The 26,785-nt window shown below is 36.2% G+C and overlaps 3 protein-coding genes across 4 annotated transcripts; 1 reads left to right on the top strand and 2 right to left on the bottom strand.

Annotated features, from left to right (window-relative positions):
• The first annotated feature begins 937 nt into the window (after positions 1-937).
• On the top strand, positions 938-6,979 carry LOC103938073 (glutamic acid-rich protein). The gene is made up of 9 exons (XM_009348075.3): positions 938-1,190; positions 2,275-2,380; positions 3,756-4,060; positions 4,254-4,359; positions 4,451-4,942; positions 5,026-5,105; positions 5,188-5,312; positions 5,611-5,880; positions 6,509-6,979. Exons 1-9 carry the CDS (start codon positions 1,078-1,080, stop codon positions 6,529-6,531), a joined length of 1,620 nt encoding a protein of 539 aa, XP_009346350.2. The 5' UTR covers positions 938-1,077; the 3' UTR covers positions 6,532-6,979.
• A 257-nt stretch (positions 6,980-7,236) lies between these two features.
• On the bottom strand, positions 7,237-9,795 carry LOC103938071 (gamma-glutamylcyclotransferase 2-3). Of its 2 annotated transcripts, XM_009348071.3 has the most exons (8): positions 9,481-9,795; positions 9,282-9,358; positions 8,892-8,945; positions 8,425-8,481; positions 8,300-8,340; positions 8,132-8,203; positions 7,785-7,864; positions 7,237-7,653 (listed from the first exon to the last, which is right to left on the bottom strand). In XM_009348071.3, the coding sequence occupies exons 1-8, from the start codon at positions 9,791-9,793 to the stop codon at positions 7,574-7,576; spliced, it is 774 nt and encodes a 257-aa protein (XP_009346346.2). In that variant the 5' UTR covers positions 9,794-9,795; the 3' UTR covers positions 7,237-7,573. The 2 variants fall into 2 exon arrangements, with proteins under 2 accessions (XP_009346346.2, XP_048425774.1); XM_048569817.1 differs by lacking the exons at positions 7,237-7,653; positions 7,785-7,864 and adding an exon at positions 7,875-8,021 and having other exon boundaries at positions 8,061-8,203.
• Positions 9,796-11,696: 1,901 nt separating this feature from the next.
• LOC103938070 (WAT1-related protein At1g21890-like) lies at positions 11,697-13,983 on the bottom strand. The gene is made up of 7 exons (XM_009348070.2): positions 13,716-13,983; positions 13,500-13,562; positions 13,235-13,351; positions 12,809-13,043; positions 12,559-12,717; positions 12,293-12,444; positions 11,697-12,156 (listed from the first exon to the last, which is right to left on the bottom strand). Exons 1-7 carry the CDS (start codon positions 13,925-13,927, stop codon positions 11,928-11,930), a joined length of 1,167 nt encoding a protein of 388 aa, XP_009346345.1. The 5' UTR covers positions 13,928-13,983; the 3' UTR covers positions 11,697-11,927.
• Between the last annotated feature and the right edge of the window lie 12,802 nt (positions 13,984-26,785).

A 26,785-nucleotide genomic window follows, 5' to 3' on the forward strand; every position in this document is an offset into this window, starting at 1 on the left:
TTTCGAATACTCTTACTAAGTATAAATCGATTAAGAAAAGAAAAATCATTTGATTTCAATTTTTTTAAGAGTTTAGAAGATGAGTAGTTGAGTTTCAATTTTTTTCGTCAATCCCAGGCTGCGCATAGTTTGCTAAACTTTCTATGAGAAATAGTGTAGATGTTACAAATTTATTGAATACAAATTCCTTTCTACAACAACCGTAGTGAAAGTATTAATAATTAGTTACAGACACCAAATTTCTTGGATACTAAACCCTTTCTATGGAAATTAGAAGTAATGATAATTTGTTTGGCATATTAGAAAGAAAACACTGTTGCTTTGGCATTATAATTTGTTGCCGTGCTAGTTTGTTCCCCTACATTAAGCATGCATTAGTTATGAATAAATTGTTAGCCCATGAAATTAAGGCCTTTGTTTTACTATAAAGATTATACGAAAAAGATCCAATAAGATGCACACATAGTGCTGTAAACAAGCTCAAGTTGAAAATTTGAATTTAACAAAAAAATTGAATAAGATGCAATAAAGTAATTGATAGAAAAATTTAGAAAAAAAAAATTCAAAAAGCTGTGTCAGTAAAGAGCTAAGACGAGACAAAGGACTAAAAGCTCTGTTTCAAAGAGCTCAAAGTGGGATGGACAAAATTGGTTGATAAGTGTTAACAAGTAGAAACTTCATCTAATTATTTAATTTGGGATTTTATTTTTTAATTGGTTGTATAGATAAATTTACATTTTAAATTGGATTTAGAAGAATGGTTTAGGTAATAATTTTAGGTTTAATAGAATATTAATTCTTTAATTAAAAATAATAAAAATTTAAAAAATAATTTGAGTGTATAAAAAGATTAAGTGAGTTCAAATAAAATTCCCCTTTACATATCAATATTTCCATACAAATATTTTAAACACTGCACCATATTGGGTGTGAGCATATACAGGGGAAGCAAACTCCTACACTCTCCCCCTTCGTTTTGTGTTCTGCTCCCACGTTTTAAAACGCACAGAGAGGAAGCTGCTTCTTTCGAAGCGCTTGCACTCAGAAACAGAGGAGAGAGGGAGGGGGTTCATAGTAATGGCGGAGGACGCGCAAGATAGCGAGATCCCTCTGAAGGAGGCGCACGATATCCAGTCCCAGATTAAGACTGCTATGCGCTTACGCGTCCCTTACTTCAAAGAACAATCCGAGTAATCTCTCTCTCCCTCTTCCTTCCTTACTGAATTCGTTTACTTTTGATGAATTTAATTTTAAATACCAGTGATATTTCTTTTTTTTTTTTTTTTTTTATGCCAGAATTTGTTAAAAAAATTCATACGGATTGATTTGACCTGAAAATTTCTAGCTTTGATTTGTGTGTTTTAGGGTTTAACGATGCGCATTATAACTTAATTAAGGGTCACTGTGTAGATGCAAGCGTGTTTAAGTGTGCGGTTAACAGTTTTTGATATGCTTTGTGTTCTTAGGCTTTGCATGTTTAGTTGTTTTGTTTAGGGTTTTGAAGCTTCTGGGTGTTCTATATGTTCTACGCTTCATTTGGGTTTGTAGAATTATAGCGCAACGGATAAAACAAGCGCTTTTGTGCTTGTTGTAGGCGAACTTTGTACATTCATCACACCTTAGGTTGTCATATCTCCGCATTTATTCTCGAATAAGGAAGGAAAAGCAATGTAACGGATGCAATTCCTTTCCGTAATCTGACTGTTAGTATTGTTCCAGTCATTTCCCGGTATAGGAATTATTTATTCTTTAGCATTCCTTGCTCTAATTTGTGTGGTAATACTTGACTTTCTTTATCTATTTTAAACCCCAACTTCGAATTCAACTTCCCTGTGATTTTTTATATGCTTAGCAACAAATCTCAAAATAAGCTTTTGTGGATGAAGCCAATGCGCTCAATTTCCGTGACCGTGTTGCGTTATATCTCTTCCCAATTGCAACTTGATTGCAGTGGTTCATTGCTTGAAGGTTTGATCACAATGATTTTATATGGAAGCTCAAGAAAGTTGTTGTAAAATTAGTTTAGATGCACTTGTGGATTTATGGTTATTATTATTTTCTTTTTGGTGTATATTGCACCCAGATAATAGGCTTTCTTTAAAAGATGAATGGCTATTTTATCAACGCCTTTAGAAGCTTATTTGACTATTTATCTTGAGTAAACTTCGAATGGATGATTTTAGTTCAAACATTCTAACACCCATGGTTGTGGGTTGAGCATGTTAGACCTGTCCAAGGTTGGATTACTTATTAAAGTTTTATTTTTATATGCAGTTCTTTGACTTTTGAGGGTGTCCGAAGAGTCTTAGAGAAAGACCTGGGCTTGGAAACATTTGCGTTGGATGTGCACAAAAGATTTGTCAAGGAACATTTAGTGGAGGTATATCTTTCAATATCGAAGCTTGTTGTTGTCATTTAGTATGACTATAGTGTACTTGGTCATAACATCATCGTTTTTATTATGTTTTATTGATGACTTTCATGGTAGCTTCTTATGTTCCCTTTGTTAAATTTCGTATGGGTCATTTACTGTTTCTTCAATACTTTTCATTGTAGTGTTTTTGCGTCAATCGAAAATAGTTCCATGGGAATGATTTTTGGACTGGAAATATTCTGTACATGTTTTCTTCTATGGTTGTTTTGTATGGAAATTTATTTCTTCTGTGGGAAACTTTCTAGACTCGTGAGCGTTTAGTTTTTCTCAAGTACAGATGCGTAGCATTAAAATGAATTCTTATGAAATGAGAATCAAGTAAAAGATGTGCAAGAAAGAGTTACCTAAAGTGAAAGTTTAGAAATTTTCTAAGGCTCCACTTGTTTTCTCAATTTGTTTTCAAAAAGGTAAGGCTTTTTACGTCAAAAGCTTTCTTCATATATGTTATATGATCAATGGATTGTACAAAACTACCTTTTGAATCATTTTTTTTTCCTGATTGTTTTTTGTTGGCGACTTTGGCTCAACAAAAAAACTATCTTGTCTTGTTCTTGAGAATTTCATTTACTTGAGATAATATCAGAAAGATTTTCTGACTCAGACATTTCCTTTCTAACTAATTAATGTGGTTAGCCCTGCCCTTCTGCTCTTGGATTTGGGCTGTGCATTGACTCTATGGAACAGGCAGGCCATCATCAAGTTCGATCCTGAGGGGCCATATGCTGATGTATTTACCCAAGCTAGGTTTTACTACCTGTCCCACAGTTGCCATACTGCAAGGGAGGGAGAGAGGGGGGGGGGGGGAGTACTGGGTGTCTGGTTGCTTTAATTTTTCCCAGAGATGAAGGTTGAGCATTTAAGTGATCATGCAGGATGAGATTTATGAGAAACTTGGATGTTTATGCAGATGTGTTCTTTTTTGACTGGGGTGCATTTTTACCAGATCTAATACCTCTGTCCGCAGTCCAAAGTAGTAGTAGGGCTTCAAAATAACAAAAAAATCTTTAAACCAACAAGCTGAATAGGAGACCAAGAAAGCAATATAGTTTCGAGTAGGTGATTCTTCACCATAACCCTGAGGGCATCTCCCATGAGCTTGGGAAGTGCCACTGGCCAATTCAATCACCATAGCCAAAATTTCCTCACTCCAGCTTGTGCCCATGATTTAGGAACATGCCACTTTACCTTTTGCTTTCGTGTTATTTCATTTTGTATTGTATTGTATTAATTTTTTAGTTTATTTATTTATTAATTGGAGTCCAAATGTTTTCGCATGAAATATGTCATCTCTTCATTGCATTTATTCTTCTCAAAATGCTAGGTCTTAGAAGGTGCTGGTGATGACAATACCTCAAGGGCATCAGGGGAGACTGATGAAAAAACTCTGGTTAAAGAAGAAGCCGCAGAATTACCAAAAGGAAAGTCAAATAAAGATGCGAAGCAAACATGTTCAGAAGATGAGGAGAAAATGGAAGACTCTCCTGTAATGGGGCTTCTGACAGGGCATAAAGTGGCCAAATCTGGAACTGAAGAAACTAAAACTACCAACCAAAAAAAGGGTCCAACTGAGAGTGTGATAAAGTCAGCCCTTATAAAGAGGGGTTCTTATATCAAAGCTAATTCTGAGTATGCTACTTTCTATGAACTAAGTATCAATTATTGCTTTCTATTGCAATAATATACTAATTTTCATGTATGTTCCTGCTCCTCTTTTGATTGTCATTAGAATCTATTTGACTTTTGTCTTTGGTGGTTAATTTTCAATGAAGTCAGTTGACTAGATGAAGTACTCATTATTTATTCCTTCCTTTCACGACAGAAAGATTACTCTGGTTGGACTTCGCCGACTTTTGGAGGAAGATCTTCAGCTTCAGAAATATACTCTTGACTCCTTTAAGAAGTTTATAAGTCAGCAACTAGACGATGTAAGATAATTTTTTTTAGAGGCATCTTGAAATTCTAGAAGTGAATATGTCTATCGGTGTAGTCATACTTTGCATTTATTCTCCTTTTTAGGTTCTAGAATCTTGTGAAAATTCTGAACCTGCAACTACTGCCAAGAAAAATGTTCAGAGGAGTGCTCAGAGAAAAGCATCCACTAAGGTGAGAAGCGATGAGAGTTCTGGTTCTTCAGATAATGAAAGTAGTGAGGAAGAAGATGAAGTAAAACCTAAAAGAAAAACTGCTCCAAAAGGAAAGACGCAGAAAAGTGCTCAGAGAAAAGCATCCACTAAGGTCAGAAGCGATGAGAGATCTGGTTCTTCAGATAATGAAATTAGTGAGGAAGAAGATGAAGTAAAACCTAGAAGCAAAAGTGTTCCAAAAGGAAAGATGCAGAATATGGACGGCCTTAAGAAACGGAAAATAATGGCTAAGGAGACTAACGTCTCTGGAAAGAAGAGAATCAAGCCTCCTCAGAAAGACCCAGAAGAAAAAAGTGATGCAGAAGACAGTGGAAATGTCTCTGAAGATGACCATTCTCAGTCATTTGCCGAAAAACCTGTAAAGGTAATTACATTGTATGTTTCTCTAGTCTGAACCATAAAAGTAGGCTATGTCTATTATTGAATCATACTATTTGTCAATTGTAGAAGAAAGAAGTTTCAACAACACCTGCATATGGGAAACGTGTGGAGCATCTACGATCAGTTATCAAAGCATGTGGAATGAGGTTTTTCATCTATGACTCTATGCATATTAAGACTTGTATCCTGGTCATTGTTACTTTATGATGTTTATTATCTGTTATACAGCGTTGCCCCCTCAGTATACAAGAAAGTCAAGCAGGTGCCTGAGAATAAACGTGAAGCGCACCTGATAAAGGAGTTAGAGGAGATACTCGCTAGAGAAGGATTATCTGCACATCCCTCTGAGAAAGGTGAGTATTCAAATTTAGCCTTTAATGGTGATACTTGCAATACCAACGGTGGGTATGATTTGATCTAATTTATCCAGATGTTATAAAAAATAAACTTTGCTAGGTTTCATCTAGGAATTTGGGTTTAGGATTAACATGGAAGTTGTGATGCCTGACTTTGTGGGGGTGTGGTTTATACCTTAGAAATTATTCTTGCAAGTGTAAATCATTCTCCATGGGGGTGTGGTTTCACCATACATCTTTTATCCCGACTTTGTCACACTTGTAAGGATTCATACCGTCCATTACCTTATTTCAGAAATCAAGGAAGTCAAAAAGAAAAAGGAAAGGGCAAAAGAGCTCGAAGGCATTGACATGAGTAACATTGTAACAAGTTCACGTAGAAGGTCCACTACTAGTTTTGTGCCTCCTCCAAAGCCCCAAATACCAGTTGAAAGTGAATCTGATGATGCTGAAAGTTCAGATGATGACAATGATGAAGATGACGACAGTGACAAGGAAGAGAATGAGGTTGAGGACGAGGACAATGGGGATAATGGTAATAGTGATAGCAACCATAGTGACAAGGGTAAGTGTTAATTCAAGAACCTTAATGTCATTTACTGCTATTATGAATGGAAACTAGGGTTATGAGGATGAGAATTTTATGATTTACGGTGCTTCTGCAGTGTTACCTATGCATTCATTATGCACTTGTCAAGGTCAAATCATTACGGTTTGTGGCTTCCATGTTTTACCAAGGATTCTAGCATTTATTTATTAACCAAAACTGATACGATCGTTAACTGTCCTACATTTGGAGCTAATGAGGTATTCAATGTCAATTAATGTTTAGTCCCTGCGCACGGATGTATTTTTCATCAAGTTCTTGCTCAACCTCCATTTAATACAATAAATCTCTGTATTCTGTTCATGAATCAGAGTTGTGTAATACAGTTCACAGAGTAAACTTCAGAAAAAAGGAAGTTAGGATATCTCGAGTTTAGAGGGCATGCAGGGAAGAATTACATCACAACATCACAATGTTTCTTTTACATTGAGCAGATTAAACGTGTATTGGAAAGTCGTACGATGCAAGTTCAAATGTTTATCTTGGTGGTAGTAGTATATGTGCAATTCTTGGATTTGCTCTCTTTAGTTAACATCATTGGATTCATATGAAGTCATTCTGACAAACTTTTCCTTTATTTATGCAGATGAAGCTGATGACAGCGATTAAATTTTAAACTGTTTATGTACAATGTCGAGTCAGTATAGCCTTCTCTGATATTTCTTATGGGTGTGGAATAAATAGCAGTAATGAAGTTGAACCAACAACTTTTGAGTTATATCAGCAAATAACCTTATCAATCTTACTGCCAAAACAGCTCTTTGCACATCAGAAGTAGGGATGATGATTCTTTCAACAAATTGCTTTCATCAGGTAGTTAAAGCCAACGCCGATCTTGCTGCAGTTGGCATAAAACCGTTCTTTGGATTGAGCATACTAGAGAGGAACATCCGACAAGCATTTCCCCAACTTCATCTACTTTTAATGATATGTATTGCGACTTCTTTGCTCCGTTTTGATGCTAAGGTACATTGCTGTAATGTTCAATTTACCGAATCTGTAAGATTGATTGTTATCGCGGTTAATGTGAAATGCAAGCTGTTGTGATGTATTATTAGCTCTGATTCTCCGTGCTAGTGGAATAATTGCCTTACTCCAGTTGATGCAATTTAAGAGTAATCACTCATGGAGAGGATATCTTTTCTTCTCCTGTTTGAGATCAACGTCTGTAACTAACGCCCCAATGTCGTAAACTTGTTTGTTTATGGTCCTGGGTGTAAATTGGTTCAATCCAGTTTAGGGACCAATTCGATCATGTTTTTCGTAGGATTTCTGTGTCGTGCAAAATTTGCGGTTCACCGTGATTGTTACAACTTTGCCTGAAAATACCTGAATTTAGTCAAATATCCACTGTCAATTTACACACAATGGTGAACCACGATGACAGCATTGAACGGGACAAGTTCGTTCTCATTGTCCAGCGGAACCTTCAAGATAAACCGGTTGCCCTACTATCTGAGTCTCTCGTCATGCAGGCCAATTCAACATGAACAAGAGTTTACAAATGAGGAATTTTTGATGATGGACATCAAAGTGCCATCCAAAAGCAATTGAAAGGCGAAACAATGTCTTAATCAGACTACATGTTCTGGTAACAGATTCATATAATTGTTATGCCGGGGGACCTGTAAAATCATAAAGCTTCTTGGCCTCATGTTGAAGTCAGCTCCCTCTCCGACAGGATGCGCCTCACTTCGTTTGCAAGGTCCAATACATGTTTGTCTTTGCATCCTGCGGCAAGAAAATTAAAGGGCAAAAAACGAAAGCAAAGAACGAAGAACTTCGAAGAAATGGAGAAGCATGGAGATCTAAAATGACTGGATAAACAAACTACGGGGTACTAAACCCGGAGAGAACCTTACCTAGTTGAAGAAGTGCCTCTTCAAGGCGGAAAAGGTAGTCTCTATTAGGCCCCGACGGGCCTTCAGCCTGAACAATTTGTCTGCAGATATATAGGAAAGGATGCATCAGGGTCAATACCATTTTTTCTTTCTATGAATGGCAACCGATCAAGGAATTAGGCATAAAAGCTAATGTATCTTATCATTCAGATTTTCGGCGAGGCAGATTTCACGAAAACAGAAGCAAGATACTCCTACTCACATTTAATTCTCGACTACTCATATTCAAAGTTTAGCCCAGTAGCGGCATTGTAGATGTTTTCTACTACATCGATCTAGATAAACATGAAGCGATGAGATTTACATACTTGGCGATCTCTTCGGTGGATGCAGGACCCAAGTAGTTCACATTATGTTTCTTGTCCGGAGAGGCGATGTATCTAAATAGTGACAATGTCAGTTCTGAACTGGTTGCACTGAATGCAAAAATACATGTACGAAGATGCAGAAAGTTCTTGTTGATTTTCACTACTTACACCATTACACCTGAAACAGCTGCAGATGTCGCCATTGGATCCTGAGAGAAATTTCTATATTTTGCTTAACAAACAAAAACGATAAAAATGCTAGAGAACACGCTACAAAGGGATCTTATGCTTACGGTGAAGAAATCAAGATAAGCCTTCTTGTCATACTGCTTCTCCCTCACTTCTAAATACTGTGTTACAACGCCATAAATCAAGTTCTGTTTCGAGATATTAATTGCTACTTGAAAACAAGAGAAATGGAACAAGGTGTGAATTGTGAACGAGCACATTTCACAAGGTCACCATCGGGGGAGCCAAACAACAAGTGACAAGGATAAAATGATATATTCTGGATCGGAACATAGTCTAGCAATTTCAAGCCCTGAAAGAACTGGACCTAATGCCACAGATTCGATACATTGACAACCAATAAATTGCAGCAGAACACAGAGTGCCGAAAGATATAACTTGGAACCTTGAACAATCTTAGCAAAGGAAATGCAGCCACAAAAAACATGTGCACAACACCAAGAGAGCAACAGATGCTAGCAAAAGAACCAATTTAACATCAAGATAAACTTTTTAAGATAAAAGAAACTACCGTTATAGCAACTTCTTGATCTTCCTTGTTTGAGATCTTGTAGGCAACTCCCCACTACAAACTCACAAGATAAAAAGGAGATTAACAATAAAATTACACGACAATTGATAATTCCAACACAAAATGAAATTGATACACCACCGCACATTTCTTTCTTTTAAAAAAAATTGATGTTCTAAACTACTCTAATCTGCAGTGACGACGGCCTCGTAAACACCACCACATTACTAAACTGAATATCTGGTGTATTCAACAATAGGGAGACATGTAAACACAAGCAACCATTACAAAAGAAATTATGTATCTTCGATCCAAAAGACTAATAGCAAAATACCAAATTGAAAAACAAAAACTACAAATAGTTTTGAACTTGTTGGGACCGCAACTTACACAGACTTCTCCTTCTGCAGGTTCCAATGTGACTGTTCTTCCTGGATATTCAGGCGTCCCTCTGTGGTCCGTACTGCCTAATAAAAACAGACCCACCAACGCAACTTTGAACAGATTGCAGAAAACATTAATATATCTATATACATACATACATATATACATATATTATATGTAGAGAGCCAGAGAGATAGAGAGAGACCTTGGTGGAAGACACGGCGATAGCCTTTGATGAAGCCGACGAGGCGCTCGTCGTAGTTAAAACCAGCCTTCCAGATAAGAGAGCCATACCCAAATACCCATATCGGCGATATAGCCATTTTTGAGCTTTTCGGATCAAAATTCTTCCTCAGCTCGTCACTTCCTCCACAGCAGGAGGAGAAGTGGACTACAGGGAGTTGGGTAAAGCGCTGATGCAACCTTGTTTTTGTCTTTCGGGTAAATAAAGATGATGCGATCGGAGAGCGGAGAGGAGAAGGAATAAAGAGGGACATGGTTTCGAGCGCCTGTGCCATCTAAATCTACTTACCAATCTCATTTTTAGCTTCTAATGGAAAATTGCCACGTCCTTCGTACAAATTTTGCATGTGTAAAATGTGCATAAAACTTGGAGAAGGTCTTGCATGCCACGAGTTTACTGATATGTAGCATTTTGTACTAATAATAAGAAGATATGTATTAGTTTTTCTCACATGTCTGTTTGTTACAGACACGAAACGACACGTAGTGATAAACCCCTACCACACAAGTTCTCTAAAACTAGAACAATGCTATTCATGTCATTTTTTTTAAGGAAAGCAATTTTTGTGTGTAGTATAGCATCATATTGGGAGGAATCTTAACAACTGTGTAACGCAATTTTGGTGCCTCAATAGTAGAATCAAACTAAATCAAACCATTTAATAACCGATTTGATTCGGTTTTCCTTCATATGAAATTAAGCAAATACTATAGATTCTTTTACATGTATCAATTAAAGGAACTTCATAAAGATGGAGGTGTTTTGAGAGGGAGATTCGAAGACATGTTCTCTAATGCAATGATAGATATGTTCTTATTCACTTGAACTATAAATTTCTTGTACAATTTGACATTAAAATTAAATTATATAAAAAAAAATCTCAATCTTAAAGTTAACAAAAAACTCCATGATTAGTGAAGGTAGGTTTGAGACCACCAAGGCCCTTAGTGGAAAATGACCGTGTTTAACTAGAGTCCCTAGCAAAATTAGCTTCTTGGTAAGCATGTGAAACTTTTATGTCAAAAGATGAGCATATAAAATATGTAAACTTTTCCGTGTTAAGTTATATTTCCGCTTTTCTTGTTAGCCCATATAACACCCTTATTTTTTTTTAGTTTGATAAGGTTTCCAATTCGTTTCAATACATAAGGTTCTAAAAGACGCTAGGAGTTAGGTGCTAGTCGGACAATGAGTAGGGGCCCTAGTGCTTAAGCGGTAGGCGGGGGCCCAGACAGATTTAAGTAATTTTATTATATATCATATAAATAAGTGCCTATTTATATGTAAAAAAATTACATAATTGTGTTGGAATATATAAATTGCAAAATTAAATGACATAAGATTATAAAGTATTAGAACATACTGATAACATGGGGGAAAATCATTTAATGAGGGTTCATTCAAGTATTCAACAAGTCTCTTATATTTTATTGAAAATAATTAAAATGCAAAATGAAAGGTATCGTTTTTCTGTCTAAGTGAGAGTTACGACCTAAGCAGGTGCCTAGGCGGGCACCTAGTTGGGCTAGGCGGACGTCTAAGCAAGTCTATACACCATATCTTAATTTTCAAACGCCTAGAGATTAATTGGAGGGGTGACCAGCCGCCTAGCACCTAGACGACACTAGGGCGGGGATTTTGAGAACAGTGGATACATGTATATATTTTTTTGAAAGAATAATATGAATTAGGCAAGTCGAGCTACGCATAAGGCTTGGTGGTTGGACTTCCAATTAAAAGTGTACTATCTTAGTTTAGGAATTCACCTTAGGTCGAAATTCCAATTAATCTTCAAGATTTTCTATGGTGCTTACTTCAGACCACAGTAGAATTTTGTTATCCATGTGTTGTTACAATTTCAAACCTAGCTAGGTAGACTTTTTAGATATAATAAGCAAAAACATTCCCCGGATAAATTGAAAAACAAAAGAACAAACTGAAGAGAGAAAGAGAAAAATTGGAAAACAGAGACAACCTACGATGTAGGCGAACGTATATTTCCTTCTGGATCTGGATTCTCTCTCCTCCCCTCTATTTACCTCCTATTTGAACTCTTAAAATTATACCGCACACACATCATGTGTTGCCTTCTTTATTGAGAGAAAAAGAGAAAAGAGAGAGATAAATAGTGGAAATGTGAGGAGAGAGAATCTAACTCTCTACCCTCATTCTCAAAGGTACGTTCAAAATTACACATTTTCGGATGAAGTCTCACTTGTTTCCATGAGGATGATTTGATGCTAAATCCACCTTTAATTTGTTGCAAGGTGTTTAAATTCGAATTTTATCCCTTACATAAAATTCCTAGAAGATAGAAGAAAAAAGAAAAACAAAATACAATATCACTTAAGGAGATCTTGAAAATTGTAATTAGACCTCCATGGGATTAATCTTGGACATAGTACTTTTCATGATTCTTGTGCTTTGATTGGAACCTTGAAGTCCCCAGCAGTTCCAGTAGTACTATCCTTAATGTTGTCATCCACAGTTATCGATGACCTATTACTGTCCGTGATTGGCAATTCATGAGCAACAGCTTTCTCGCCTTTGATCAATAAGGCAGAGGTTGTAGGATCTTTGCTTTTACCCCAAACAACAGCATAGAGGCCGATGACTATGAGAATAGTTCCAAGTATACTGCAATACAACAAAAGAAAAATAACATGCAACACTAGGGTTTAGGGTTCATTTTGTTGGAAGAGATCCTGAGTGACGACTATTCTTGAATTAAAATAGATCGTAAATATTAATTTGTAGCTAATTATGTATATACCTTCCGAGGCGGACTTGCTCAGCTAAAATGATGGCAGCTAGAGCGGCGGTGATGATCATGGCCAGTGGGCTGAAAGCTGTCACGAAAACTGGACCTTGTTCCTTCATCACAATACCTTGCACATAATATGCAATTCCAGAGCAAACTATGCCCTATTCACAATAAGATTCATTTTGTCAAACAACTTTGCAACAGTCCCAACAAGGAATTAAAGTTGGTAATTAGCTTGTAATAGTTGATTTATATGATGATATTTTGGTACTCACAGAGTAAGCAGCGGCAAGAAGCCTGTAGTCCCAGCCTATAACCCAAACACTCATGCTGTGTTCGACTACGAACGTGGCTATGGCCCCTTCCATTGCACCCATTAAACATATCAAAGCAGTGAGAGAGAGCTCGGCTGGGTATAGCTTTAGTGTGAAAGACTGCACCAAACATACAATAATAATGTTCAAATTAGTTCACAAGGAATAAACATTTGAGTCTTGCTAAACGTACGACAAGGTAGCTACTCACTTGTACAATGAAGAAGCCGGACCAACCGCAACAACGGGCTAGGAGCATCATAGTGCCGGTGACCCAATGTTGTTCGCCGGATGTGGTGCTGGTGTGGTGGCTTTGTCCTTGTCCACTTATAAATTCAATGATGGGACCTTTGTACCATGTCATCACCATCGCTCCTGTGACTGTGATTGCAGTCCCGATCACCTTTGCTACACTAGGCAGCTTCTTGAAATTGACTTTTTCTAACCTAAATATTGGAATAATGACCTTAATTAGTGCATGTTAATAATTTAAATACATTAACTAATTGCATTTCTTCTTGTGAGAAATTTTGCTCCAACACGTGCGTTGTATATGTAATCCAACTTTGCTAGTGCATGATGCCGTAGACGATTGTGATAAAAATTATATAATGACAGGTTAATTATGAACTTTTACCTGAAAATAAGTGCAAAAATGAAGGTAATGGCAGGGAGGATATTAGCAGTGGCAGATGCAAATGTTGCTGAGGTATATGTCATTCCCACAAAGTACAAGTTCTGAGCAAAAACAGGCCTGCAGGAAGTGATCATTACGTGAAAATGATAATTCTCTCTCAAAATTCAAATACTAATAACTTAAAATCTAGCCATGTAAAATTAAATTCGTTGTGTTTCTGGAGTTGCGTGTATATAACAAAATACTACATGTTTTAGTGACTTACTCGAGAAAACCAAGCACCATTATTCTTAGGAAGATCCCCAGAGTCATTTTTGGCCTTATTTTTCTGTAAAAGGAGTTGAAATCAAACAGTAAGTTCAAGTAGTAACAACATATATAATTAGTTTAATTAGGTAAAACAATCCATATTATACATATACATATATATATATATATATGCATGCATGCATGCATGCGCATATATGGGAGAGAAAGAGACCTTTCAAGAACAAGTGCGAATGGTGCAATAACAGCGAAGGCAATCAAATGCCTGTACACAGAAAGAACAAAGTGATTGATGCCACGCCTCAAACCAACCATGCTGAGAATATACATTCCTGCATATCCAAATTGCAAAGAAACCATAGCCACGTAAGGCTTTATCTTGTGAAGAAAGAGACCCAATTTTCCTGTTGCACTTTGGTCTCCCATCTTTATTTTTCTGTCACACACACACACACTCTCTTTCTCTAACCTTCTCGTACGATTTACTTGTACTTCTCTTCTATGCTTGCATGCCAACACTAAAACGAGAAAGGCCCTTTTTATAGAGAACCCAAAAGGCAATAATAATTAAGACAAGCCTAAGTACTGCTTCTACTTTCTACATGCCCAAGCACTAATCTTTCGATCGATTACCTTTATCCATTAACAATAAACAAACCTTATTCCAAGAAATTACAGTCATTGTAGAATCTTATGTGGATTCCTATACGAAAATCAGGTGTCACCTTTTTATTGGGGGCCTACATCCGATAAGTAGAAATTCGGATCCCTCATCTGAAAAAGCTTGCCTACATTATCAATCTCTGAACTCCCCCATCCATGGGGGGATTTAAGAGTACCATGATTCAATCCATCTTAAACTAGGGTTAATTTGTTGAAAAAATATATCTAGTAATTCCAATGGTTTTCACATTTTCTTACAATTTATTCTAGACGAAGTCAATATTTTGTCATCAAATTTAATCCGAAGTTAAAAGTTCATTCTATATTGATTGTTATTTCGTGTATATATATATTTTTTGTTATTTTGTGAAAAATGATGGAGATAAGTGTTTGTATATATAACTAGAATTGTAAGTTTGTGAATGTATTTGTTAACTACATAATTTTAGTTGAGAAAAGTTTGGATCTGCAAACTGAGAATCATTGTCAGCATTCACAATGTATTTCGTACATGTTTACATATGGATTATGACCAAATTTTTTTTTTAGTTGTTTGTGGAAAGTGGGGGACTCATTGACCCCCCAAACAAATATATAGTATAGTGGTGTTGCATGATGAGGCATGCAAGAAGGTTAATATGTGGTGGTGTGTTGTAGCATGGGTGCTTATAAGAGTGGCCACCACTTTAAAGACATGGCCAAGAGGACTCACTGTTTTATTGGGAGTTAACAAATGTGAATGTAACTTGGTATAAACTCAGTGGAGGATTAGAAATGTCAGTAATTAAATTAATCAAGTGTGTTAAGAGATCATCATCTCGAAACATCATGAATGGTAATCGAAACATGCATGCTTCAATTCCTTTTATAAAAATAGTGCTCCTAGTATATGTTAATTAACATAATCCTATATATCCATATTCCATCATTGTGTTGCCTTTGCCAAACTAATTAAATAACTCCCTTGTTGGCAACGTTCGTCGGCTGCCAATCCATCATTCTTTTATAAGCTTATACGAGCCCTTTGCATGGCTTCAAATGGATAATAACATGTCTAGTTTTGTTTTTATGTACATATATTACATATCACAAGTGTAAGTTGTAAATATATGCATGTTATGTATGGAGAGGCTTGTTTGCCGACGTGGGAGGTGGTCGTAGTTTCTTAAACAACGCTATCGTTAAGCTATTAGCCTTCAAATTATTATTTAAGATTTTATTTCATTCTCCATTTCGGATTATAAGGCTTGTTGAAATAAGTTTGAACATCTTTCATTAAATTTTCTCAAGTATTTTAAGTTAAGTAGTACTTCTTTATGTGTGTTTAAGTTCTTTATTAACACGAATATCCAACTTAAAGACTATTTCATTTTCATCTAATTTTAGATGGCTGGAATATGATGAAGGTGAGACGAAAGGTATAAAAATTAAAGTAGAAATGAAAAAAGAAAAAAAAAATTTCCTTTAATAATATCTGTGGATTATATCAACGAGTGGGTTGGTGTCTAAAACAAAGAGAACTAAGTACATGTTGTAAGAGAAACTCAACTAATTATAATAATAAAAAGCCTGCAGGATGGCATGCATGTTTAGTTAAATGCACGATTACTATTGAATTGAACCATGACATTGACACGAAATGAATGGGGAAACCAATTAGTGTAATAAGAAAATGGCCAGTGGGTGCTTTCGTACTTGGATCCCAACATGAGCTCTTGTTAATGGAATTATAACTCACACATGGAAAATTCAAGCACTCAAGTAAAAAGTTAAGAGAAATGTACGGACAATAACTAATGGCTATAGAGTGCGAAAGTCTCGAATAGGAAAAAAGACATTGTTATCTGTAATAGTAATATTACTTGACATGTCAATATATTGTTACAAATTCTATTTAAATTATAATCGGCATACAATCACTTATATATGCATACATATTAGGTTTAGGGTTAATTTTGCATATGTATAATAGTATGATGGAACTTATACACCACGTCGACATAGAAAGAAAAACTTTCTTGCACCCTCGACACCGATTTCATGCAAATGAGTGCAGAAAAAGTTTTATCATCGACATGGTCAGTGTTACTATCATTCACAATATTTCTCACTCAGCTGAAGCCTGACAGGGTGTGTTCCAGCTTTGTTTGTAGACTGTGGGCTGCAGCACACACAACAAAACACAAAGACTTTTGATGTAGTACTTGCTCAGGACACATTGTACGGGAGCACCTAATGCGGTGGCTTGCTGATCTTAGGGTTAAAAGGGAAAGAACGATGGAGTCTCAGAACAGAAGATGACTAAGACTGCTTCATTCCGTGTGTTTATGAGCACGAAATCACTGCAGGTAATACGTACTACGGATTTAGACTCATGGGGCATTTAGTTAACATTCAAACTTCGAAAACAACTTGTATGACACGGGTTCATCTCTACAATGCCATCCCGTTCCAATAACACAAGAAAATGTAAAAAAAAAATTTAAAAACATATAACATATGTGTTGTATTATTAGCATGAAACATTACGTACGTGACGTTGTACTCATGTAATGCAAGTCCTCTACACGGCGCACATACGAATGCGACCCTTCCTGTTACCCCACCGTTGTTCATGAGTCATAGAAAGAGTGCCAATTAAGGTGGAAGGAGGCATCAATCATGCAAAGTGATGCAACTAGTGTTTGCTTAGGTGAGCGCCTCCTTTGTCCTTTCCCAATCATCTCAATGAATAATATATGTATATATTTAGGTGATGCTTTCTCTCGACTTATCATTGTAATTTATTCTTTTATCCAACGTAGTGTAATTATTTAGGTAAAAGGAGAATGGTAGGGTTTGTGTGGTGAACGCGTGAATTGTTGATGTATGTAATTTTACTATAGGATTTATATATTTAGGATTACGACTAGTAATCTTTCGACCATGTGCGAGCTATTGGTATTTATAGGGTATTCTTAACTAGAACTATATTTAAAAATGCCAATATCATTCTAGAATGTCTAGGTCAAGTTATTTGCTGATAGCTTTTGATAACCATTTTAGTTTTTTTAATTTTTAGTAGACATAATAAAGAATTAAGTAGGAGAAATGAGGGATGAGGCATGGTGTGATAAAAAAAAAAAAGAATAAATTATTCATCACTTATTTTACTTTCTCATTGATTGAAACCTATTGTAAATAGTATTCTATAACCAGTGTGATTGTTTAAATTTAAAGTACAAATCCTATAGGATCTAGAAGATCCTTTCCTTGTATAACTTGTGCTACTTGTAGGGGAAGTTAAATTCATCATGATTAGTATAAATAAAGGCACTAGGCAGAGGAACACATAATTCCTCAATCCCTTCGCTCCTTTCTTCCCTAGACAACCCATCTATTATCTCTCTCAAATGGTTAATTTCCAACAAGTTATTAGCACGAATAGCTTTCTATGTTGCGCTATGGAGTTCTAGAGAAAAATTATCTAGGAGTTTTCGCCATATTCAATAAAGAGAGTATTAGTTTCATATCACTCTTATTGTGATTAACTTGTTACTTTTATTGAATTAATCTAGTTGTTAATTAATTCAATGGACAAGATTCAAAGAAGATGGAAATTCAGATTTGGATAGCTTACTTCAAGAACAGAGTTATGCCATGCAAACCACGTAACACTAACCCTATTCTTATGATTTGATTATTATAAAATTTTCATAACATTGCCTAGAAAACTCGAAATCACGATCCGCATAATTCCTTTGAAAGCTAACTTTCATATCTATCCAATGATATAAGGTTCAAGTTAGTTCCTTCTGAGGAAGTATAGTTTATTCCATCAAGTTGGCTGATCTGCACAGACATTTTTTGCTTCCAGGATGCAAAACTTGTTTAATGTTATTTTATTCTCTAACATTGAGAAATTATAAAAATGCCCCAGATGGATGGAAATCCTATGTAAAAATCCTTCATGGACGTTCAGGTCCTTATTACTCTTTATTTCTTTGCACATATTTATAGGTGGTACATGTTCTTACAAACACGTGAGCGTGAACAAGGCGTAAGACGATTTATGCACACTTCCCAATGAGGGGCAAAATGGTTATTTTGCACTCTCAAAAATTTATTACTTGTTTATCAAGATAATAATGAGTTATTGATATTGCGGGCTGCAGAATGTAATATCGATGGCTTATTTGTTGGGTTCATTAAGCAAGTGGGCAAGTAGGCTCGTCTACGTTAGTATTTTATTAATTAGGCCTCGTGCCTAGTTAATTGTTATTTGGGTTTGACCCAAGACACACACACACATACTCTCGAAGTACTCGACCATATGGATGCGTGGGCACAAACTGAACTGAATTTAGAGTTACGATGAAGATTTTACAAAACTACGAAGCCGAAAGGTCTTTTAGTAAATTCACTATTCTAGATTTTTCTCCCTTATTATTTTATTATTTTCTTGTTAGATTTTTAGCTCGTGGGGCCCATACCTACCTTCCACTCTCTTCTGCATGTCCTTTTTCTCCTACCTTCTCAGCCCTTCTCCCTCATTCACTCACTCACTCTCTCTCTCATCTAACTTTCTCTTGCCCTCAAGATTTCTCTCTCTCCTCCTCAAAATCACTCTCTACTCTCCGTGCACAGAACACGAAGCCACCACCTCTTCTACTTAGGTGAGCATCACAACCTAGACCACCTTCATATCGCTGCCATCCCTACCTATTTGTACGACTAGAATCAAGGGGTCGAGCTTTAAGCTTGCTTCTTTCTCTCTCTCTCTCTCTCTCTCTTTCTCTCCTCTGCAAATTAGACTGAACCACTGCCGGTGCCATGTTTTCCGGCGAGTTTCTTAAGTTTGAGAGTAAGGTAAGCCTGAGGACTTTCTTAAACACTCCATTCTCGTTGTCCTGAGTCCATCTCTGAAGCTACATGCATGTTTTAGTGACGTTTTAGGTGCAAAGAAACACCCCTGGAAATTAACCTAGTTTTTTAACGAGGGATCCGGTGACTTTCGGGCCATTTTTTCGGCCAACGCCGATCACGACTCGGCCTCAACCTAGTATGGTTTTGTTCCTCTCGTACTAAGCATCATTTCTATATAAATAATATTGACTTTTGTTAAGAGTTGAGCTCAAAATGAGCTCTAGAAATTGGGCCAAAAACTTGCAAAACTAGGGCCTTCATGAAGATGGCGAGTACGCTTGCACTCGTAGCATGTGAGGCGCGTAGGTAGCCAATGTCTCTAGCGTATCGGCGGCATGTGGAGGAACCTGAGGTCTCTCCTTAGGTTTCTTGATGTCCCGAACCCAAATCCAAATCTGTCCTCTATTTTTTGAAATTCGGCCATTTTAACTAGTTCCTTTATCAACCGTACTTTGTACGAAAACGTGTATTTATGTTAGTATGTTATATATTTATGTAAATAGTTTCGTTTTTAGGTGAAATGCAATGCAATGATCTTTGATGCATGCGTCGACCTGACAACATGATTTATGAGTAGGTCTTTACTTTTAATTAGTATATATTTATTTAGTTTTCATATATATTTAATAAAAATTTATACGTAATGCCAGAATTAAATTAATGTTTATAAGAAATGTCGTAATGATAGAAACTATGAAATCATCATACATCCTACAGGATGCACAGGTATGCGTACTATTATAGGATGCTTTAATTATATTTATGGCCATGAATAGTTTTTTTTATAATTTTTTATTTATATATATTAAACAAACGATATTATGATAAGGGGAAGGGGTGGGCTTAGCCTCACATCGCACTGATACGCTCACTTTGGATCCATTGTAGGTGTTAGTCCTATCCTAGATTGCTAGAAGCAATTAAGACTCGCATATGACACGCATAGTGCTAGTCTTCACGTGATTGTAGTACTAGTGCATAAATCATTATTACACCAGTCCTGTTCATGTCAGAATATCTTTGCATGAGCTTATGTGTCAGCATATGTTGATGAGCACTTGATATTATATGTCCGTTTATGTGAAATATTGTGATTTACTGCATTTTTGAAATATTGTTGTTTACAGTAGTCGTTCTCATACTATATGTAGTGTGTGTGTGTATTTAGAAACTATACTTATTTTACGGCGAGGGGTTATACGATTTCAAAAAGGTTTTACACAGCTTTATTTTCAAGTCCAATTAACCTTGTTTTTCGCCCTTCTAGGAATTAGTGGTAGAGCTCGTGTATCGACAAGGATTTCTGGCTAAAAGTGATATAGGAGATTACTTTCAATGGTATAATTCTTATTTTACTTTTACTATACTGTACTTTACTAAGTTTAAATTTCAATGAAAAGTGATGATATCACGTGTGAAATGGGTTCAAGCCTGCTCAGATGCGTACTCTTACATTTAGTCACTTTTAGGTTTAAATTTAGGGAACTGTTATTAGCACTCCAAAAATCTCAATTTGCACTCCTCATAAGTGTTATTTTCTTTCTAAATATAGAAAGTTTGGAGTGCCAAATGAGAATTTTGGAGTGCTAATAACAATTCCCTAAATTTATCCACATTTTCCACATCACCACATTTTAAGGCTTTGTCACTTTCCTAGTGTTGACCAGCATAGCTTGATTCGAAGTATAAGTGGACATCCCAGGTCAGGGTGTGCCATCGTTTTAATCAGCAAATCTCTTTTCTTATTTTTTTTCTTATTTCTTAATCTTTACTCCTCAAACCTAAGAAGAATGCAAAACTAAGTAAAATAGAACTGAACTCAGTTAAAACAATCACAATAATCCAAATAAAAAGGGTATAAAATGTACGGAATAATTGTTCTATCAACAGATCACTCAGTTCATAAGATTCACTTCCCTAGAAGGGGAAGAATATGGCATAAATGAATACATACTTGATCGCTATCTCAACCATTTCCATCTCATGAGATTAATCTAGATTATCCCGGGACTTAAAGTTCTTGGTCTAGTATACTAGTTTGTGTAAGATAAGGAAGATGATATTTTACTTATATGGCACTTACCGACATAAATGAAAAGCGATGATATCAAACCACATTTCGTTGATTAGTGACATGTAGAACTAATTCGTTAACTGGAAATAAACAATCCAGGTCAAATTAGATTCCTTACTAAAGAGTGTTTGGACTTATTGTTCTTACACTAACCAAGGTAACTGTTGGAACCAAAATCACTCACATCCGCGGACAAAGGCGATATCCAATCAGAATTGCCTATGATTCTGGGTGAAGGGAGAATGAGGTTGATTGAGGTTATGGTTGAATTCGAACTGGACTGTCTACATATCTCCAGGACAGAATCAAACCCCTAGTGTATTTCTAAGAAAGAATGGTATAAAGGTTGCAATACATCATGAACCATCGTTGACGAGTAGCCCATGATTGGACATTAACGAGACGAGTTCTCCATGGACGTGCTTACGGATAGAGGGCAATGTATATGCAAGATGAGCCTATGTTAGGTGTAGGGAGAGTGTGCGATAGATGTATCTTCAGTTGTGGTAGATCAGAGAAATCCAAGAACCTTATTTGTTCCTTCATTGATTCATTATAGAGCCCTTGTAGGGATTTGTACTCGTAGAGATAATATGTGTGTTGTAGAGGGTATCAGATTACTGAGATAAATACTCAGGCTAGAGTACTTACAGAGATCTTGAGAGTCCTTGTATAGAACTAATCCCAATTAAATCGAGAGACTATCTATTAGGGAATCTAGGATGAGATATCCCATCCTCCTACTATTACGTTGCTTAATCCCTAAGATGTCCTAATTTAATTTGAATTGTGTTTTCTTACTTGGGAAACAAGTAATATCTTCAATGGGTTTAAGCTTTGTTTGTCTGACTAAAGTTGTCGGACTACACTTCATGGGCTATGGACATTCTGGTCCTTCTTGCCACCCAAGGTATCACATGTCATAATCACAGAACATCATGGTCATAGAAAATCATGGTCCCACAATTGCCACTAACTATGATTCACTGAATGCGCTCCACTTCAAAGATGGATAGTTACCAATGGACCATTAGCAAATCTCCCTATAATAACTTATCTAGAATGCGTAGTAAAATGACCTTTGAATTGTTTGTTTGATTTGGAGTTAGCCAATTCTGGCTAGTCCTGCTTGCTTGTTTATCAAAGATTTGACCTTTTGAAGTTCGAACCATGTTGTAAATCCTTAGTTGGAGTTTCTAATGCATAGTTGAAAAGTTGGATGCGAGGTGGAATGTGCCTATATATTCCTAGAAGGACTTAGGTACTTTAGAAAAGTTTTTGCTACATGTATTTTACTTAACTCATCAAGCCTGTTAGAGTAAAACACTTGCAAATTTTAATCCTTTGTTTCCTTATCGCAGACTATAGTTTAACCTGACAATCTTTCCAAAGTAAACCAACTTTGGAGAAATGAGTAACAAAGCAAAAAACGAATAAGCTTGTAGACTTGGGACAAAGCTGATGTGATATATAATAGCACACAAATTAAACCCTCTTGTTGACAATTGTAGTATGAATAAGTAGGGATCGTTCTAGGCCGGGGATTAGGAGGGATTGCTAATCTACTCAAATTAGACTCATTTACACTAAACTAGACTCAAAAACAGAAAACTAGACTCTAATAACTCAAAACAAACTAAAATGACTCAAAACAGCACAAAACTAGCAAATTGACTCAAAACAAAAACTAAGGGTGATTTTGGACGAATTCTAACTTAACTTTAACTCAAAACACTAAAAGAAACAAATTTAAACAGGTTCTAACTAAATAAACACAAAATATTTAAAGGGGGATTTGTTTTGATGAATTTAAACTTAACAAGCAAACTTCCAGAAACTAAGTAAATTGATATGAATTTAGGTGAATGGATGGGTGATAGGCTAGCTAGAGGGTTCTTCTCCACACATGACACATATGCATACAAATTGATTTCCAATTATTATTCCGATAAACCATGAATGACAATGCCCCAAGTTAATCGTGAACTGCACAAATTAACCATCAGATTTCCCTAATCTTATTGAATTGGACTCAGCGACGCAATCAAATTATTCTTATCAAGTTCCCTATATGAACAGCATGATAGAGATACGTATCAAAGATCATTAAGTTCTATGGAAATCATAAGCATTGACATGGCATTTGTAACTCTAAAAACCATGATACTCTTGCCAGGAATTTACTTAACACAATCGTGACTAGCGACCTTCACTACTTGCAAATATAAGTTCATAACGATTAGGTGAAAATCCCTTATATTTTAGCATCAAATTCATGAATGCAAACTAAGTATGCATCCTTAATCAACATACAAGAATAAGTTATCAATCAAGCAGTTAAGCAAATTGCATTCACGATTTTATGAAACAATAATTGGATGAAATCAATTCATATCACATATATGTTCATGGCTTTGAATTCTCCTCAAGCCAAAACGAAATTAGTTCCTCATGTTCACACTTAAACAAAGATAACTTAAATTAAACATTGAAAACAAAAGATAGAATACACCTAAGAACGTTCCAACAATCCAAAACTTGAATAGCAGGCATGGCTCCAAGGGTCTCCTCTCCTTTTTCCTTGCAAAGCTGCGTCACAAGGGGTTTTTCTCTGAAATTGGGTTATTGTGTGTTGTGGATGGGGTGGTGCAAAATTGTGGTCAGGAATAGGGATGAGTGGTTGGTGAGGAATTGTGTGATGGATGGCTGAATGAATGAATGGTTGTATGGTTCTCTCCCTTATATGCCGCAGAAAACTAAAAATAAGAAAAGAAGGCACGGCATTAATTAAATAATTTTAGGAAAGATTTGCTCCCCAAATCCTCAAGGAAAAAGGGTAATTAAATGTCAAAATCCAAGAGGGAAAGGGAAGGAAATATACGGCAGGACCTAGAGAGAAAGGGAAAGTGATTTGCGGCAAGGGAAAAGGTGTTCTAGAAGGGAAAAGGTGCGGCTCCCTTTAGGAATGGGATTAGGACATCTAGAAACATATATTTAGGTGTCCTATATTAATGAGGTACCCCCCTAACAGTTGGAACTTAGGTAGAGAAGGATTAGGATTGACTAGGACAAAATAAGGTAGTTTGGCTCTTATTTCCTTCTTTCTTGCTGGGCTCCATATCTTCTTTGTCTTGAATTAATTCTTCCATCTCTTTAGCATATTCTTAGCCTTTATTTCAAATTCGTCCATCCACCTTACTCCATGCATGTGCTATCCATTCCAAGCCCAAAACTGTTCTAAAATGCTCCAAATTGCCTTTTCTTGCCACTTTAGCTAATTGGACCTACAAACACACGAAAATAGCTTAAATCACTATAATAAATAGAAACTAAGTAAGTAAATGCAAGGAAATAAGCTAACAAAGTCGCATAAATATGCTCCTATCAAAAGCTCAAAGCATCCTTGGTAACATTGATTCGGAAAAATGTTACCTCCCAAACTTAGTGTTTGTAAAGATTTGGACTGCAATAGTCGGAATACTACCCTACTCCAATACCAAGTTTAAGACCCATGAAAAACTATTTACTCCTAACTTCCTAGAATTGATGGGATTCAGGATGAGAAATGGACAAGTATCTGGAATGTTCTCCAGATTTTTGTTTTAGTTTAATCTTTTTTCATCAAGCATGACTTTGATTTTGTTTGTTCTTTCACCTTGCCCCATTCTGGTTATGAGAATTTGTCGCAACGTGTCACCAATAAAAATGTTTCCTTCTCAGTTTAAATTGCGTGTCCATCGCTCGTGAATCTTAAACGAAAGTTATTTAGGACTTGGTCGCTTGCATATGGGTCAGAAACACCTTTAAAATTCTTTTGTCACTTGATGCGTTGAACCTGAGCATTTCTAATCAGTTTACACTTAGCTAACTAGGCTAAGACACTTCCGAGTCTACAAACTCCGTTAGAATAAAATTCTTCTTAAGGATTTCCTAGCCTGGATGCCTTTTTAGACTTGATTAGACACATGGTGCCACAAAACATACTTGACTTAGTACGTTAGTCTGGCATAGAAGTAATTATATTAAGGGTTGGAGTTCAAAGCCACCAATCGACTGATTTTTATATCGCCCTTTCAATCATTCCATCTTATGACGTAAACCCTGTTTTGAATGTTATAACCCACAACTCTTAGATTGTTTAATCTTTCCAGAGGCTGGATGATGTGCTGGACTTCCAGATTAGGGGCCCATTTCCCTGTATCTGTAACCTTTCTATCATAACAGCGCTTAATAAAACTCAAGCCTCCTAAACTGCTATCAAACACAATGGAATGGGCTATAAGAGACTACTTTTACACTAACATTTTGAGTAAGTTAGACTATGGCGATGTTTGCATAGTTACAAAGGTTGTGCAGTATTTGGGAATTTAAGGCATTCCCTGTACCGCAGTGAATGGTGTAAGAAGAACAAACAAAGGCGTGTAAAGATCTGAAAAGATTAGTCCCAATTTTGGGTTTTTTTGTCCAGTCACATTTAATCAAGTATATAATTAAATAATCAAAAGTATCTATCTCTTGGAATGCTACCATGGTTTGGAATAAGGTTGTTCACTCGTCGGATGGGCTTTCGAGTTGTTTTATTCATTCATATTTTATGAAGCATTTGGGAATTGTTGGATTGACTAGAATTGCGCACATCCATGGATGAGGGCAACATCCAGTCGAAATTGCCCAAGATCTTAGTGAGGCGAGAATGACGTTGATTGGGGGTGGTTGAATCCAAATTAAACTGCCCACATATCTTTGGAAAGGAGAATCAAACCATTGATGTAGTTCTAACGAAGAATGGTGTGATGTGTGTAATACATTTTGAACCATCCTTGAAAAATAGACTATACTAGTTGTTAAGGAGATGTGTTTTTCATGATTGTGTATACGTGTAGACGATCACGTATATGCAAGATGAGTCTGTGTTAGGCGTAGGGAGAGTATAAGGGAGATATATCTTCAGTTGTGGTAGATTAAAGAGATCTAAGAGCCTTATTCGTTCCTTCATTGATTCATTGCAAAGCCTTCATAGGGAATTGTACTCCCAGAGATAATATGTGTGTTGTAGAGAATATCAGATTATTGAGATAAATAATAACCATATCGTGTTACAAGTGAGAAATGAAGCGTAATGAGACTAAAGAAATAGTGCGATGGATTGCACGCCTTATGGCACAAGTTTTCTCTCAAATGCCATGTGATTGATTGTAGTGGTCAAAGCATTTCTTCATAGGGATATGATATGGAAATTTATGTGTAAATTTCCAAAGAATACACTTTCTCAATTCAAATAAGGTGTTCACTTTACAGATTGAAGCAATCCAGGCGGGTGTGCTATACAGGTCTAAGTGATTATTTGATCAATTACGGATATGAAATTACATTAAGCCCTTGCGTGTTAACCATGAAGGAGTCCAAATTGCTAGAGTCGTAGTTTTTGTCGATAACATAAATCATACTAAAACTTTAGAAGAGCTTGAGAAAATTGCCTCGCACATGAAGACGGATTTTGAGATGAATGATCTTAGGAAAACATATTTATGCCTTGACTTGAAGTTTGAGCATTGCTTTGACAATATTCTAGTCCATAAGTCGAGCCACACCCTTAAGGTGTTACATTTTAAGTATGCCCTTGATCATCCATACACTAGATG

This window comes from the organism of the source record quoted next, unplaced genomic scaffold (genome assembly GCF_019419815.1).
Source record: "Pyrus x bretschneideri cultivar Hongxiangsu unplaced genomic scaffold, Pyrus_bretschneideri_v1 Contig100, whole genome shotgun sequence".
NCBI classification, from domain to species: domain Eukaryota; kingdom Viridiplantae; phylum Streptophyta; class Magnoliopsida; order Rosales; family Rosaceae; genus Pyrus; species Pyrus x bretschneideri.